Below are 17737 nucleotides of genomic sequence, written 5' to 3' on the forward strand. Positions count from 1 at the left end.
TTGAAAATCCACTGTTCAGTTGATCCTGATAAGAGCTCATCGTCACAGTTGTAAACACAACAGCTTTCTACTTTCATGAGGGGGTTTGGCGCCACAGTATCTTGGTTTCCAGGCAGAACATTAAAGAATGCGACACACACGTCTCACGGAAATCCTGAAGAATTCAACCAATCCGATAACGACTTCAAAGTTTCTGGAGTATTTCTACTTTTGTGTCCCATATGCATCAGATGTTTAGCCAACGATCCGTGGGCGTGACGTCTGAGGCTGAGACTATCATTGGCCCAACAAAAATTATAAAACAATAAAAGTGTGTGTGTATACAAGTATTACAAAACGGGCTCCTTTTTTCTTGTTGTTGTTGAAGCATTGGAATGGAAAGCCTGAAGGATGTCAATCTTACTTCAGAGATAGAATATTCTGGTACATCACAGAATAGTTTGAGAGCTTTTCTTTTTGCCTGTTTAAAGCCGGCTGTTTTGAGACTGACACTGATTTACCGAACCCACAAGCACAAGCAAACACCCACAAAGGATTGATTGATGGATTTGACCTTCATCCGGTATAAGCAAACTCATGTGCACACAGTCTATTGGCATTGTGATTACAACGTTTGCAGCGTTGTGCTCTTGATGGCTAAACTTCTTCCCAGCTATTGGTTTTGAGTTTTTTTTCTCTCGGATGCCCATTAAACTAGACACCACACTAATACCATCATCATCACACATCTAAAACACTCGTTTTTCCTTAAGCATTAGCTTTAAACATAATAACACACTGCAGAGGGGTTTCTTGATAGCAAGTGTTCAGGTTTCATTATCTGAGATGGTGCCTGTAGGATAGTGAGGGTGTAAAAAGATTAAGAGTTTTTTGTTTGGGTTGCAGGGGTTTGCATAGGACACACATTTACTTTAATGCAGATGAGACTAGATTTTGAGCCAGTTTATCCTAGAGTCTTTTAAAGAATTTCTTTAAAGGACTTTCAAGGTGCGATTTAAATAGCTGCAGTTCGCCAAATCGCTGTATGGTCATATAGTTTTTATTGTAATTAAATTTTCTATTTTTCTGTTTTACTTTAAGACCATTCATCTCAATAGACTGGTTCCAATGCATTTTTGAAAAACTTTTGTGTATAGATGTGTATATATATGGGTTTTATATATATATTTTTTTATTTAACTTTAAATTTGTATTTTAGTGTATTTTAAAGAAGGTGTTATATTTGTATTTATTCATAAATAAAATCATTTTATACAGAAATACTGTATATTTTATATCAAATAAAAATGAGTGCTGTCAAATGATTAACCGCAATTAATCGTATCCAAAATAAGAGTTTTTGTTTACATAATATGTGTGTGTGCGTTGTGTACATTTATTATGTGTATATATAAAGACATACACAAACAGCGTTATATTTTGAAAATATTTACATTTATTTACTAGGGGTGTCCCAGACTAAGGATTTTCATAGTCGAATCTGAATTTTCAAATCTTGCCGATATTCAACTGATAGTTGAATCATATGTTTGGGGCGGGGCAAAATACATTAACAAGAGTCAAGTCAGACATTCGACAACCATAATTATTGATGTTAATGAACACCTTGCAGATATAAATGGGGGAAATAATGTTTTATGTTTTGATGAACTGATAGCTAACACTTAACGTCGGCGAAACCATAACAATTAACAATTTTTTATTTATTTATTTACAATAGTGCTCTCATTATAACGTTAGCCTTAAACGTTAGCAGTTAATGTTGTTCATTTCTGTTTTGAACTGTGTGCGCTAAAGATGACGAGTAGTGTGAGGCATTTGATAGCAAGTTTTTAATCAATGGGATTCAACTCATAATTTCATATAGAATACGCTTCGTTATTTATACAACATAACGTTAATATTAAGACTTAAGCAAAAAGGGCCCGAATGCACATGAACATATCTACAGGGCTTTGAATGCGAACTGCTTTTGTGGACACGTTCTTCATGAAACAATGTGCAGAAACATGGCAGCTAAACTCTAAAAATTCATAGCATTTTAGTATAATGGTCTTCTCATTATAATTGTATGTATATAGCAGTCCCAGTCATAGTTATTAATATTCTGCATTGTAGTTTGAGCTGCTTGCGCTTTGCGCTGAAGAGATATCACCGTAGTACTACAATGAAGTGCTTTACTCAAAACCAAATGCATTATATCAGGTAAATAATATATCCACAATATAGATATACATCGGCTGAAATATTTTGAAATCACTTGTACACTACCTGTTCGAAAAATCCAGTCTCTGTCTGTGTCAGTTTGAGTCTTGGTAAAGTTTTAAATCCCTGCCGCCAAGATGCTCCTCTGTCGGTCACGGATTATAAGTGAAACATAAATCTATAGGGGTGGTTGGATTTATTCACGCACTTTAAAATATTAATTTGAAGCTTCTTTCTTTTCAGATTCTTACAGCTTTATCATAATAGGTTGTATATTAACTTATTGGTAGAAAACCGGTAGTTCTATATAAAATCAGACATTTGAGCTCCCCATATAGTCAAAATGGCATAATCAATAACACCCCCCGAATATTCGACTGAATCAGGCTCCTCGAATCAAAGCATCGATTCGTCGACCATTTGTTGTCACCCCTAATATTTACATGTGTATATATTTAAATACATAGAAATTATATATATATATATATATATATATATATATTTACTATATAAATATAACATATTGTTCTTAAATATATACATGCATGTGTGTGTATTTATATATACATAATAAATATACAGAACACACACACACATATTATGTAAACATTTTTTAATTTATTTTGGATGTGATTAATTGCAATTAATTGTTTGATAACACTAATAAAAATTCATTATTTCTATCCAGATAAGTACTGCGGTAGTTGCCAAAATAAGTTTAAAATGCCTTATATAGGTATAGTTCAATCAAAAATCTCGATTCAAGCGTGTATGAATTATTTTCTTCTGCTGAACATAAAAGAAGATATTGGGTATATCTATATAGAAAATATGTAGAATGTGGCCCAAACAGTTGATGGTAAACATTGGCTTCAATACTATATTTTTTTCAATGCCATTGACATCAATGGCTGCCGTCAACTGTTTGTTTACCATCATTCTTCAAAATATCTTTTCTTTTGTTCTCAGCAGAACAAAGAAACTCATACTTGTTTGGAAATACACAAGGGTTAATAAATGATGACAGACTTTTCATTTTTGGGTGAGCTATTCCTTTAAGTAGCTCCAAAGCAGTTAGATACTTTGTCTGTATTTTAAATGCTATAAATAATGAGTAGCTTCCCCAACATAGGTGTGAGCACCCACTGAATAGAGTTTGCTGTTTAGACTCCTGAAAAATGAATTTGTGATTCTTTGTGTATTTTGCAGCCCTATTGAGAGATCCCATTCAGAGCATCATATCATTTATAAACTACTGAAGGGAGTCCACAGTCTGACCTCGCAGCTGGGCTCGCAGGAGCTGAAACAGATTAGTACCGTCACCACCCTCGAGACCTGGGACCGCGGACAGATCAGTGAGATATATACTGTATACACACACAGTCACACTCTTAAAGGAATAGTGCACCCAAAAATGAACATTTGCTGTAAATTTATGCCATCAAAGATGTAGATGAGTTTGTTTCTTCATCAAAACAGATTGGGAGAAATTTAGAAGTACACCACTTGCTCACCGATGGATATTCTGCAATCAAAGTGTGACTCTATCCATTTTAAATTCTTTTCCATCTTTATGATGGAACAAATTCGCGATACATTAATTGATGGACTGGAATCATGTGGATTACTTGTGGATTATTGTGATGTTTTTATCAGCTGTTGGACTCTCATTCTGACGGCACCCATTCACTGCAAAGGATTCATTGGTGAGCAAGAGAATGCTTTATTTCTTCAAATCTGTAACTTTGAAGCAACTCATCTACATCTTGGGTAATCAAAGGTGAGTACATTTTCTACAAATTTTAATTTTGGGGCGAACTATTTTTACCAACTGATAGTTCACCTTAAAATGAAAATTCACTTAAGATTATGTCATTCAAAACCCATATGACTGTATTTGTTATGTACTGTAGAATTGCATAAAGTATATTTTTAAAGAACATTCTAGCCATTATTTTCAGTTTGATGGAGGTGAAGGACAAAACAGCATCATTAATTTATCATTTCGTTTTCAGAAGTAATACAAAAGCTTTGTGTTAGAAACCAAATGAAATTTAAGTAGTAATTGCTTATGAGGTATTGTAAAGAGTTACCCATAAGTCTTGGTATATAACATAAGAGTAGCTGAACTAATGCTTTAAGAGTATAGAAAATCAAATGGCAGAGTTCTGCAATGTTATGTGTCAGGAATTGTCTTATTCAAAGATAATTTCATCTCTCATTTTTCATCCACCATTTTTGTTTTTGCACTATGGAATATTGAAATCATCGATAAAAACACTCCACAACTAAATCGTGCTTTTGAAAGCTTACTGTTTCTAGTTCAGCAGGTTTAACAGCTTCAGGACAGTTTATCCACAATTGAGAACATAATAGTGTTTATATACAGTATAGACTTCATTATCCGTATAACTTCATTGTCCTGTTCTGATCCAGAGGCTTGCAAAACATTTGGCTCAATCCCCAAAGAAGAAGATTCTGTCATCCAAAACTGTTAGTTCATATATTATATATCAGTGGCCACATGCAACAAAATCTTTCAAGACAAATCGAACAGATCTTTCATTAGCATCATCTTTCAGTCTCGCCTGTGAATATTGTCAAGTGTTTGGATGTGTTTCTAAAAGGTTGAGAGCCCAACCTGGCATGTGTGATTCTCTATTGACATGTTCATTCGTCTGCTAATCTGTGCTCAATAACAGCCACGCATTCTTTAAGGGCCACTAAGCAAAAACATAAAGGAAAGACAATTTGATGAAAGCATGAATCCGTGTCTCCAGACCAATGGTTGATGTTTTGCAAACGTCTGGTGTTTTGGAGATGGAGATGGAGATTTCTTCATTGATTCATCTAGAAGGTCGGTAATGGCTGTGGTATGTTGAATGTCACAGATGGAGGGGGGAAGGGCTTCGTTATGGATGCAAGTTTTAGCTGCAGATGATTACAGAGCATAAACACTGTGATTTGCTGTTGATAGGCGTCTGGACCAGGCTGAAAAGTTTGCATGTGAGGAGTGAGAGATGTTGTGGAGTGTTATTACTAGTGTATGGAGAGTTTGCTTTCAGAGAGCAGTTTTCATCTCATTCAGATCTTTGTGTCAAAGTGATTTATTTGTCTGAAGATAAAGATATGAATGAAGGATATTCAGCTCATTTCATAATGTGTGTGAAAATTCCTTAAAGGGGTCATATGATGCAATTTTTACGTTTTCCTTTCTCTTTGGAGTGTTACAAGCAGTTCATGCATACGTAGATAATATTGCTAAAGTTGCAAAGACTAAAGTCTCAAACCCAAACCCTAGAACGCCTTGTTTAAACACGCCCCCATATATCTATGCTACTATGTGGGAAGATTTGCATAACACCGCCCAAATGTTCACGCGAAGACAGAAGGTGTAACTTTTATTCTCGCTGTAGTATTGTTGCATGTTGTGGAGATGCTGTGTGTTTCGTTGTGAAAGCGAAACTACTTTGTTTTGCGTTCCAAAAGAGGACACAACTAGAAATCAGTGGTTAAGTTGTATTTGCAACACTGTTCCAGAACAGTTCATCCCAAATATTCAGATGAGTGCAGCGTACTTTTACAGAGCACTGTTTCCTGAAACTGGGAGAGTAGCTTATAATGATATCTGTTTACAAAGGCTGTTTCTATATAAGTGGGATATAAATCTGACTCACAGCCTGTAAGTATGTTTTCATATTTAAAGGATTTGCCACTGATAATTCAAATGCAAGTTTTGAGTAGTGTAGAGTAGCATTTGTTGTTTGTCGTTTCTCTGATCACAAATGCAGAAATGGTGTTATATTTATATGGTGCGATGCAATGCAACACGTAAAAAGACAGTATAAGTCAGAATCAATAATTATGTCCCCACTGGATGCAACAAATGCCTGATTTGTAATGGGTTTTATTGGTTTGTCTCGTTGCACCGGGACACACATCACTGTATGGTAAGGGGCGTAAAATTTCCATCACACACATTCGGCCAATCACAACACACTGGATAGCTGGCCAATCAGAGCACACCTCACTTTTTTTAGAATGATGAGCTTTGTAAAAAATTACGCGTTTCAGAAGGGAGGGCATAGAGGAGCAACAATAATGTACAGTATGTGGAAAATAATGTGTTTTTTTTTTAACCTTAAACCGCATAAACTCATTGCATTACACCAAATACACAAAATAATGTTATTTTTAGGAGCATCATATAACCCCTTTAAAAGAATGAATTTATCTATGTGTGTATATGAAAGCATAAGCTTGTTTGGGAGATGTTTTTATCAAAGAAATATGAGTGCTTTTTTTACGGAATAGTTCATCCAAAAATAAATTTGTCATTATTAACTTATTGAAATTTGAGTAATTTGGAGTGACATATTGCAATGTTGAGTAAATGAAGAAATAATTAAAATTTTGGGGTGAACTTTCCCTTCACATGTGAAATTCACTGCTCCACAGAGAACCATTCATTTAAATGCAGTTATTTAGATTTATTTCACAGTCAAATGCAAGAATTATCTTTTTTTAGAACCCATCAGCATGCATCCATTTATGCATATGCTCTTACTTAGGATGAGATGGGATCCGGTGACTTGATCCCTAGTATTGCTTTACTTTTTAAATCTTTGTAATGTGTAGAATCTTATCCTGCATGTGCAAAGTTTTTTCTCTACATAACAGAAACAGCGTTAAGATTTAATAGTCAGTCTCTTGCCCACCTGCATAATGGGGGTCAAGCATTTTGACCTGAAACAGCTGAACCTTAACTGTTGAGTGGAGGGTTTTCTAATCAAGTGTGTCTTCTGCCATATTTATCTCTCTTTCTCTTTCTCTGATTACAGTTTTCGGACATAATGGATTTTACCTCATTCTGAAGGGCTCAGTGAAACCGTTCAACCATGAAACCCTTAAAGAGGATCAGACAGTCTCTACGGTATAAATTATGCTACTTGGTTATCAGTTGTTGAGTTTAAATTGGCCTTTTGCTTTGCCTAACATTAGAAACATTACCATTCCTTTCTTGGAAATTGTTGCTGACAAGCATAATCTCTTTTGATCTTTTCTAATGTACAGTTAAGACCCGTTCTCAGCAAGAATGAAAACTATAACGATAACTATATTAGTATCCATACCGATTTATGATTAAGGGCACTTCTGCAGTCCAGATTTTATAGTGCACACTTTAAAGTTGGATGAATGTTTAGAGTGAATTTTAGAGTCTTTAGAGTGTATCATTTGGATTGACTTGGTAAATGAATTCCACAACGTTTAGATTTTAACAAATTCCACTCAACATAATTTCTTGACATAGTGGTCACAGTTGTTCACAATAGGTCTTTATTACTTAAGAATTTTTTAGAATAGTTATGTCAAGTGCATGATTCAACCGTTTCTTTTTAAAAAGTCAGCAGATAACATTCACTGCGGAATATAAATATCTATTCAAGTATTACATCCAATAGTGAAGTTTGTCAAAAATAGAAATGGTAACCAATGTGGCACAGGGTCATGAATAAGTAATTACAGCATTTTAATGATATTTCTGAATTCTGGCCTCTTGAAAACAGCATGTTTATACAGTGTATGTCTTTGTTGATCTAGATTGCAGCTGGAGGTTCATTTGGATGCTGTGAACCTGTAAGTGAAGTAGATGGAGATGCCATCATCCAGTGTGTCATGACACTCGAGACCTGCGAGATTCTCAAAATATCTCGTTCTGGCTACGAGAAGCTGAAAAAGGTGCAGCAACGTGAAGCTTCATGTAACACAAAAGTAAACATTTTCAGAAAGAAACACTGATATTTTATATTCTGGCCTGTAATTGTTTTCATGTTATAGCCAATAAATGATAAATGACCAGTAATCAAATTCTGTAATATTTTGTCCAAATAAATGAAAAATATAACCTTTTTTAGCTTTTTTTAGTGCTCAAAAGTGGATTTTGAGATTTGCTAAAGATTACATTTTACAGTGTTATTAAAAGATTTGTTTAATATTAATATATCATATTACTATAATCTGATCTTAATATGAATAATTTATGAATAACAAACTATTAATGTTAAGATTAACTTTGAGCATTGGATGACAGTCTAAATTAATAATAATAATATGTAAAATGTATTAACAATATAGTTTATTAGTTTTTATTTTGGTAATAATTAAATCTTAATATTAATAATTTATTATCCGCAAATTATTATTATTTTTAGGACTATTTAATATACTTTTTAATATTAATATTTATTCATTTTATTACCATATTTAATATTATAATTATTTTATCATAATATTAGTTAATTATTATTACTACATTATTTATATTAGGATTAAGTCTGAGAATTACATGACAACATAGTCATATTAATATTTAATATTGATATAAATGAATATTTATTGAGAGTACAATGTATTAATATTTAACATTATAATAATGTAATCTTAATATTAATACTTTATCAATATATTATTATTGGGATTAACTCTGAGCATTAGATGATAACAAAGATCATCTAAAATATTGATATTGAATCTAAATATTTTTATTAACAATAAAATTAATAAATGTAATATTATAACAATCCAAACCTAATAGTAATATTTTATTATTATTATATGTTATTAATATAAGGATTAACTCATTAGATTCATTAGATGCTCCTAAATAATCATCTTAAAAAAGCAGGGGAAACGAGTATGCACAATTAAATTCTGGATTATTGGTTATTATCCAAAACTATGAAACAAAACAAAAAAAGTTTGATGTAAGCCAAAACCAGTATAGTACAGACAATGTCCTCTATTGTTATCTGTAGGACATCCTGGCACAGGACCATGAAGTTAAAGTGTCTTTGATCCAGGGTTGCCAGCTGTACCTTCACTGGCCAAAGCTTTCCATCAACCACCTGGTCGACGGCATGCAGCTAAAAACATTCCCTGCTAATCAAGGTAAGTGGGTGTCTTGATTGAATATGTGTTGTCACAATGAATCATGGCAGCATCTCACGCACTTTAGTTTAGTTTTGTTCCATTGACTGATGCTTAGCACCTGGACGGCAAAATGGTTTTCCTCACTTAGTGCGACACTCAACACGTTTGCCCCTAAATAAATGTGTTTATGGGTGGAGAGCACTCGAATATGATTAGAGTAAAATACAAGATGCTCCATTACCCACACAGCTGACTTTAATTACCAGAACGGCTGCTTTTACACCTCATTTGGGAAATATTGAAGCCTAGATATTCATTTAGGTGCATATGTTTACGTGTGTGTCGTTGCAAGCGTGTCCAGCGACTATTGCTCTAATTGAGTTTGATTTCACTAATGTTGAGCTTTAGTTCACAGGAAGCTGTTTTTTTATGGACATGAATGGAACTGAATTGAACACTAAGTCTAGTGCGACTACCCTTTTAGACTGTTCAATCTCACTTCCTGTCCTGGAGCTGACAGGCGGGCATATGGTGTGCTGTGGTTGCTCTGAGATATTGGGTGGAGATCAGCTATCATGGCTGAACTCTTTATTTAGTGGCTGGAATTTCTACTCTTCCGTGGCTATATCCCATTATCTCCATCCTCCCTTCAATTATAAGTATCCTTTCGTATCTTCCTCTTTAATGAAAGGCTTTGGCTTTTAAGTCAATCTGTTTTCTTTAAAGACACTTTTAAGTGAGATCAATCCATGCTAGACCAGATCTCCGAACACGTGCAAACAATTAAATACAAAAATGGTTCATAGATAAGTTCACTGACATGTATTCAAAGTTTTGATACAGTATGTCAATCTGAAACCACACATTTGAAAATCTGATCCTTTAAATGATTTATTGCCTGACTCTTATATATTTCAAATGAACGTACATCAATAATATATTTATTCACTTAAATCATATAAATATAAATATATATATATATATATATATATATATATATATATATATAATATCAAATGTTTTATATGTTGTGTTAAATAGACACCCATAAAATATATGTAATGTAATATTTTTTATAAAATTGTGGTTTCCATTCATTTTCTGGATTCCATTTTAATGATTTAGTTACATTTTAGTAATCAAAAGCATCTCTAATTAATTGATTAAAATTAATTAGATAACATAAAGAATGAATTTCTGTATTTATTTATATATTTATTTTTAATTCTTTTTTAAAGAAATACTTAAAACTTATTTTGTTAAAAGTGTTTGGTTAATATTTCGTGTAAAATAATGTTTTACTAATAATTTTAATAATAGTAGTATCATTACATTAAGTAATGTATTTCTGTCACAGTTTCTTCAAGTTAAGCCAACATTTTATTTCCACTGGCTGCTGTGAAAATCTTTAGGTTTCTGTTTGTATATGATATGACAGTCATTTTTCTCAAAATAAGTGGTAAATGCTCATGGAGTGACTCTCTGAGCAGTTCTAGAGATTATGTTTGTGTGCTAATAATACTGCAGATGATGAAAACACAGTGAACGTCACACGCGCTTTATGTGCAGTAAACAAAACTGTGTCTGCGCCATTTATTCACACAGAGACACACAGAACATGCAGGATTTATATTTCAGTAGTATTTTTGTGGCTTAATGTTCACAGACACTAGTCTATATGCATTTTGATAACTTGCACATCTATTAGTAAACGAGACCCAATGTGATGGCACTGGGGTTTTGTTCTTTGCAGAATGAAACCCGAGTGTATGTATGAGCGCTGACAGTTTATCCGGCAGCTCAGCTGAGGGTTTGGCTCTCGTATCATAGCTGCTCTTTATCAGTGAGACGGGGAGAGAGAGACCTATGGAACGAGATGTGATTAGAGAGAAAGACAGGTGTGTGGGAGAGGAGATTGATTGGCTCTTATCAGAGTGTGCAGCCGACAGCTGATGGATGGGTGAGAGCCCTGATCATTTCAGATGGCAGAGGGGTGGCTATTCTTGAACCAACTTCATCAGGAAACGCTGTATTTCCTCCAACAGCCGTCATCAACATTGTCAGTTGGCATAAGATTACAGATTAATCTTAAATAAATACACACTGATTCATGAAATGAAATAACTCTGAATAATGGCACGTCAGTATTCGCTGAGAAAAAAAAGTCTAAAATAATAGAATTCAATTGCATTGTTGTGGCAGATGAGTAATTAATTGACAGGCTTTAAAAAGTGGCTCTAGAATTCAATAAATTTACTTTTTTGGCTGTTGCTTTATGCCTCATTCTTCCTTGCTGTCTCATGCCAAGTTTAATTTTTTTTTTTAAGTTACAAATTTTAAAATAGATAACTTGTTGTAATATGTTATATTTTTATATTAATAATTTTGTATTTGTTTTACATTTTGTAGAATAGTATTATTAATATCATTTTTTATATGTATTACATTAGTTTTCTATATATATTTGTAATCAAACATAAAAAATTCTATAAAATTAATAGCCCTAAAATAAACATTTTTGTCATTATACTACAATGCACTGGTGTGGTATGAGCCATTCTTTAGTAATATTTTATATTTTAGTATTTTTTTTGTTTATTTTACTAATCAAGGTATGTTTAAAACTCAATGGAGGCACAGTTTGTAGAGTCTTGTGTGATTTTGTGTGTGTGTAGTCCTGGTATTTCCTACATCATGGGGACCAAATGTCCCCACAAGTATAACAATACCAGTGAATTTTGACCTTGTGAGGACATTTTTGGCCCCCAAGCTTATAAATCGTACAGAATGATTTTTTTTGAAAAAAAAAAAAAAAAATCAAAAATAACAAAGTTTTATGTTATGGATAGGGTTAGTATAAGTTGTGGAAAATAGTGTTTGTGCAGTATAAAAACTTTACGCTCATGGACATTCCCCATAAAACATTGAAAGTCAACGTGTGTGTGTTCAAAGGTAATGGTGTATTGTAAAGTCATGCCTTCTGTGCTTGCGTTGCTCACTGTTTCAGCACCTTGGATAGCAGCACAACATGTGAACACGACTAACAGGTGTGAGAATGATGATAACTCGTGTGAATATGATAAACTAAGTGCTAGCCCCTGTCCCAGTTCAGAGATTAGTAAGAGGAGGAAAACCCTAATGGCTTTTCCCTTTGTATGACTCCTTGCAGACCAAACTTGACCGCCTAACAACCCGTGACCGCCCTGCCTCCCCAAAGCCACTGTCCTCATTTGAACTTCCTCCTGACCGTGATGCATAACCCAACAGCCTTGATCCAGAAACCACTGCACTTCCCTTTGGATGTCCGTAGCTGTAAACTTCAAACCATTAACACTCTCCTTTCCATTACTCACCGAGGCATTTTTAAAAACATATTTAAAAAAAAATATTACAACTTAAAATAACTGTTTCATTTTAATATTTTTTTTTAATTGTAATTGATTCCTGTAGTGCAAAGATAAATTTTTAAGCATCATTACTCCAGTCTTCAGTGTCACATGATCCTTTTTCTGCTTGATATTTTTCTGGAAACCACAATACATTTTTCAAGATTCTTTGATGAATAGAAACAGCATTATTTTGAAATAGAAACCTTTTGTAACATTACAGATGCCTTTACTGTCACTTTTGATTAATTTAATGCATCTTTGCTTAATAAAAGTATTACATTATTTTTTTATGATGAAATTAATACTTAATTTTTTCCTTAATGATACATGCGTTGCTGCATAATACATTTATGTAAAAACAATATATAATATTTATTATATTGTTCAGAATTATTTGTCATCTTACTCCATTTTGTTTTCTGTAGTAAATATGTCTCGTTTTAAAGATATTTCCATATTTTTCGAAAAGCAAGTGAATAAAATATAAAGTACAATGATCCAGAGAGAAGAACATTTACTGGGCATGATGGGTACGGTGTGAACAGATGTTTATTGATTGCTCTCCACACTAATTACAGTTGCATCATCTGATTTTGGCTCACTGTAAGAAAGCTCTCAGTTGTGATTTTCCCTCCTTCTCTAGTCTTTTTCTGTTTCTCCAACATGTCACTGAAGATCAGAAGTGATGTCCCTGCTCCATTAGTTCACCAGTCTGTGGGCTACTCAAGATGTCTCAGTTTGCCCCTCCAGAGACATGAGCTGTAAACTCGAATATCTTCGGTTCTCCAGCAGGATTATGCCAAACAAAAGCCTGTTGTCTCCAGCGCTGGCCTGCGTCACCCCGCGACCACAGCTGTCCTGTTCTCATTCACTCTGGCCTGGACTGCCACCCCTAGGCTATGAATCCAGTCTGGTCCAGGTTTTTGTAGCCATCTTACTTTCTATCATGTTCCATGGCTGGATTGCAGTCCAAATATCCAGTCCAGCATAGCTGTTTTTGATTATCTGAGCAGATGTTTACTGATCTGTTACTGTTTGGCCCACCCAGCCAGACAGAATAAGGCGTCAATGTTTATGGTAACATTTAACCACACAGAACACAAATTAATTTCTTTCTTTGACAGAGATCTTCTGCCATACATTTCTGCTATAATCATAGGATGTAAAAAAATACAATAAAAACAATTTAAAATAACGGTTTACTATTTGAATATATTTTAAAATGTAATTTTTTTGTGTTATGCAAAACTGAATTTTCAGCAGCCATTAGTCAAGTCTTCAGTGTATGTATGAGTTTTCCATATCCTTTTAGGGCTGGTTCACACACAATATTTTTTTTTCTTTCCACTTTTTTGGAATCATAGTTTTTTGTACGTAAACTTTCTAGGTGGACATCTTTGACCATTGTGCTTCTCTCCTCCGTCTTTTGCTGCGTCTCACACATGAATTCCAAGTTTAAAAAGCATAAAAAACATACATATCTCAAGACCTTGCAATTTTGCATTACAATTCTCATACATGAACTTGTAGTCAACCCTGTATTATTTGTTCTTTCTCTTCTTCTTCAGATTCAGTTTCTGGTTCTGACATATATGGCTGAAGTAATCCGATATTGGCACTTGTTGTTGTGAAGTGTTTCTGTTAAGCATGTGAAAGTGGAGCAGGTCCAAGCTGGTGTGATTGATGGGAAGTGGGACTAATTTGCATATTCCGCATACACTGAATGAGATAAAAGTGTAGAGTTATATTCAAGCCATTATAATGCATGCAGAAATTATTTCACAGGAAAAAATAAAAAAAATTCTTATCCTGGGTTTCTGCAAGTCTTGAAAAGATCTTAAAAAGTGTAATTCGCCCTTCCTCGAAATTAAGTCCTAAAAGGTCCTAAATTCTTAAGATCATTGCATTCAGTGATGCCTGCACTGCAAAAATGAATATCTTCCTCTGTATTTTTGTTTTGATTTCCAATGGAAACATATAAACATCCATAAATCAAGGTACTTTTACTTAAGATGCAAACTGAACATATGAAGTCATCTCTTCTGAGAATTTGAACAAAATTAAGTGAGTTTATGGTTGAAATAAGAGCTCATTGGTAGATATTTTTTCTTTATTTTAATCATAAACTCTTTATTTTGATTATGATTACCTTTTCATCTCATCGTATCTTGTCTTAAGAAACAGTTTGTACTGGAAAATGCTATTTCCATTTTCCATGTTTTTGTGTTTGGTAAAAGAGCAATTTAAGCCATATATATATATATATATATATATATATATATATATATATATGCATATTTTTTTTTATGGATATCTTTTGGAAGTTGTATTTTCAAACTATGGAACGTTTTTCATTACTGATGATGCTGTTCGTCAAGGCCACAAACTCATTTAACCTGTGCAAGACCAAATGGTTTCTGCGTAAAAGGAAATCTGTACTGTATGAACTGCCATTAACTTGCTGCGCAGGTGTCAAAATGTCCTCCACAATTTCACAGATAACTTCCATTTTTCAAAACATTGCACAAAATTGTCTATTAATAATTGTTTATTACCGTCGACTGTGAGTGATGTCACTTCCCAATGCAAACACTCCCAATAAAATGGCCCCACCCCTGTCACTTGATAGACAGGTTTCGGTGTAGACGTCGGAAATTTAAATGCAAAAGGAATTGCGATTCCATTTGAGTTTTGGCAGTGTACAGTCGTGGCCAAAAGTTTTGAGAATTACATAAATATTGGAAATTGGAAAAGTTGCTGCTTAAGTTTTTATAATAGCAATTTGCATATACTCCAGAATGTTATGAAGAGTGATCAGATGAATTGCATAGTCTTTCTTTGCCATGAAAATTAACTTAATCCCAAAAAAAAAAACTTTCCACTGCATTTCATTGCTGTCATTAAAGACCTGCTGAGATCATTTCAGTAATCGTCTTGTTAACTCAGGTGAGAATGTTGACGAGCACAAGGCTGGAGATCATTATGTCAGGCTGATTGGGTTAGAATGGCAGACTTGACATTTTAAAAGGAGGGTGATGCTTGAAATCATTGTTCTTCCATTGTTAACCATGGTGACCTGCAAAGAAACGCGTGCAGCCATCATTGCGTTGCATAAAAATGGCTTCACAGGCAAGGATATTGTGGCTACTAAGATTGCACCTAAATCAACAATTTATAGGTCATCAAGAACTTCAAGGAAAGAGGTTCAATTCTTGTAAAGAAGGCTTCAGGGAGTCCAAGAAAGTCCAGCAAGTGCCAGGATGGTCTCCTAAAGAGGATTCAGCTGTGGGATCGGAGTGCCACCAGTGCAGAGCTTGCTCAGGAATGGCAGCAGGCAGGTGTGAGAGCATCTGCACGCACAGTGAGGCCAAGACTTTTGGAAGATGGCCTGGTGTCGAGAAGGGCAGCAAAGAAGCCACTTCTCTCCAAAAAAAACACCAGGGACAGATTGATCTTCTGCAGAAAGCATAGTGAATGGACTGCTGAGGACTGGGGCAAAGTCATATTCTCCGATGAAGCCCCATTCCGATTGTTTGGGGCATCTGGAAAAAGGCTTGTCCGGAGAAGAAAAGGTGAGTGCTACCATCAGTCCTGTGTCATGCCAACAGTAAAGCATCCTGACACCATTCATGTGTGGGGTTGCTTCTCATCCAAGGGAGTGGGCTCACTCACAATTCTGCCCAAAAACACAGCCATGAATAAAGAATGGTACCAAAACACCCTCCAACAGCAACTTCTTCCAACAATCCAACAACAGTTTGGTGAAGAACAATGCATTTTCCAGCACGATGGAGCACCGTGCCATAAGGCAAAAGTGATAACTAAGTGGCTCGGGGACCAGAATGTTGAAATTTTGGGTCCATGGCCTGGAAACTCCCCAGATCTTAATCCCATTGAGAACTTGTGGTCAATCCTCAAGAGGCGGGTGGACAAACAAAAACCCACTAATTCTGACAAACTCCAAGAAGTGATTGTGAAAGAATGGGTTGCTATCAGTCAGGATTTGGCCCAGAAGTTGATTGAGAGCATGCCCAGTCGAATTGCAGAGGTCCTGAAAAAGAAGGGCCAACACTGCAAATACTGACTCTTTGCATAAATGTCATGTAATTGTCGATAAAAGCCTTTGAAACATATGAAGTGCTTGTAATCGTAATTCAGTACATCACAGAAACAACTGAAACAAAGATCTAAAAGCAGTTTAGCAGCAAACTTTTTGAAAACTAATATTTATGTAATTCTCAAAACTTTTGGCCACGACTGTACATATGCAGTGCAGAGAGAGTGAAAAAGCAAATGTGGTAATTAATATTGCTATTTAAATATGACAGGCTCATATCTCGTAAGACATGAGAAATGCATTTGCAAATGGACTTTGCTTTTTCATTTGAAATTTGGCACTCACTGTGCGTTCGCGAAAGCGAAAATGCAAACGGTAATGCAAGATTTGCAATTGCATTTGGATTATGTCACAATTTATGCGTCCACATTTTGAAAACGCAAATGAAAATACAATTTGCAATTCCATTTGAAATGAGTCCGGAAAATCCTTCCATATCAAACTTTGAAGCTTTAGCTTATATAAGACATTTACATTAAGAGAACATATTGACATATTGTGTTCCATTCTATTTATTCAATTTTTTTTTCCCTTAGTTTTAAAAACTTCTTGAAAAGTATTACATTTACAGTCATTAAACCTGCAGAAACCCTATCCAAAATTACCTTTAAGGGATACAATTAGTGACTGAAATGGACTTGCATAAAAAATGCATAGGCCATTGAGCGTGAACTGAGAATATATACCACTATGAATATTTCTCACAGTCCATTAAACTATACTTTCCATTATTTTTAATAAGCTCTGTAGTTTTGTTCTAATCACTATGATATTTTTCAAGTAATATTGCTAAAGCAGATCTACCGTTGAAAGAGTATCGCTACGAAAGAGTAAAATCTTCCTGCTAATTGTGTTGTGCAGCACAGAAATGCAGAACTCTGGATGTTAATGCCCTGCGGGAGGAGGCGTGACTGCGGCGTGTTCATCTTAGAAGACAAACGACGTGTACCAGAGCCTGCTGTGATTTCCCAAGTGATCCAAACATTTGCTTTTTAATGGCTTGCGAAGACATGCGTAACGGGCAAATAATATAGTGACGACAGTTTTGCTCTGAAAAGAGGGAGAGTGTGAGATTAAAACTGGCTTCCTCCTGCCT

General features: G+C 34.6%; 1 protein-coding gene across 1 annotated transcript in view; it reads left to right on the top strand.

The window, feature by feature from the left end:
- Window positions 1–17737, top strand: part of cnbd1 (cyclic nucleotide binding domain containing 1) — a 58265-nt gene that overhangs the window by 21289 nt on the left and 19239 nt on the right. Inside the window, exons 5-8 of the mRNA XM_059524990.1 lie at window positions 3415–3560; window positions 7047–7138; window positions 7807–7944; window positions 9021–9153. Of these exons, the coding sequence (XP_059380973.1) occupies window positions 3415–3560; window positions 7047–7138; window positions 7807–7944; window positions 9021–9153 (509 nt within the window). The remainder of the gene's footprint in view (window positions 1–3414; window positions 3561–7046; window positions 7139–7806; window positions 7945–9020; window positions 9154–17737) is intronic.

This window comes from Carassius carassius, chromosome 35 (genome assembly GCF_963082965.1).
Source record: "Carassius carassius chromosome 35, fCarCar2.1, whole genome shotgun sequence".
Taxonomy (NCBI): Eukaryota; Metazoa; Chordata; class Actinopteri; order Cypriniformes; family Cyprinidae; genus Carassius; species Carassius carassius.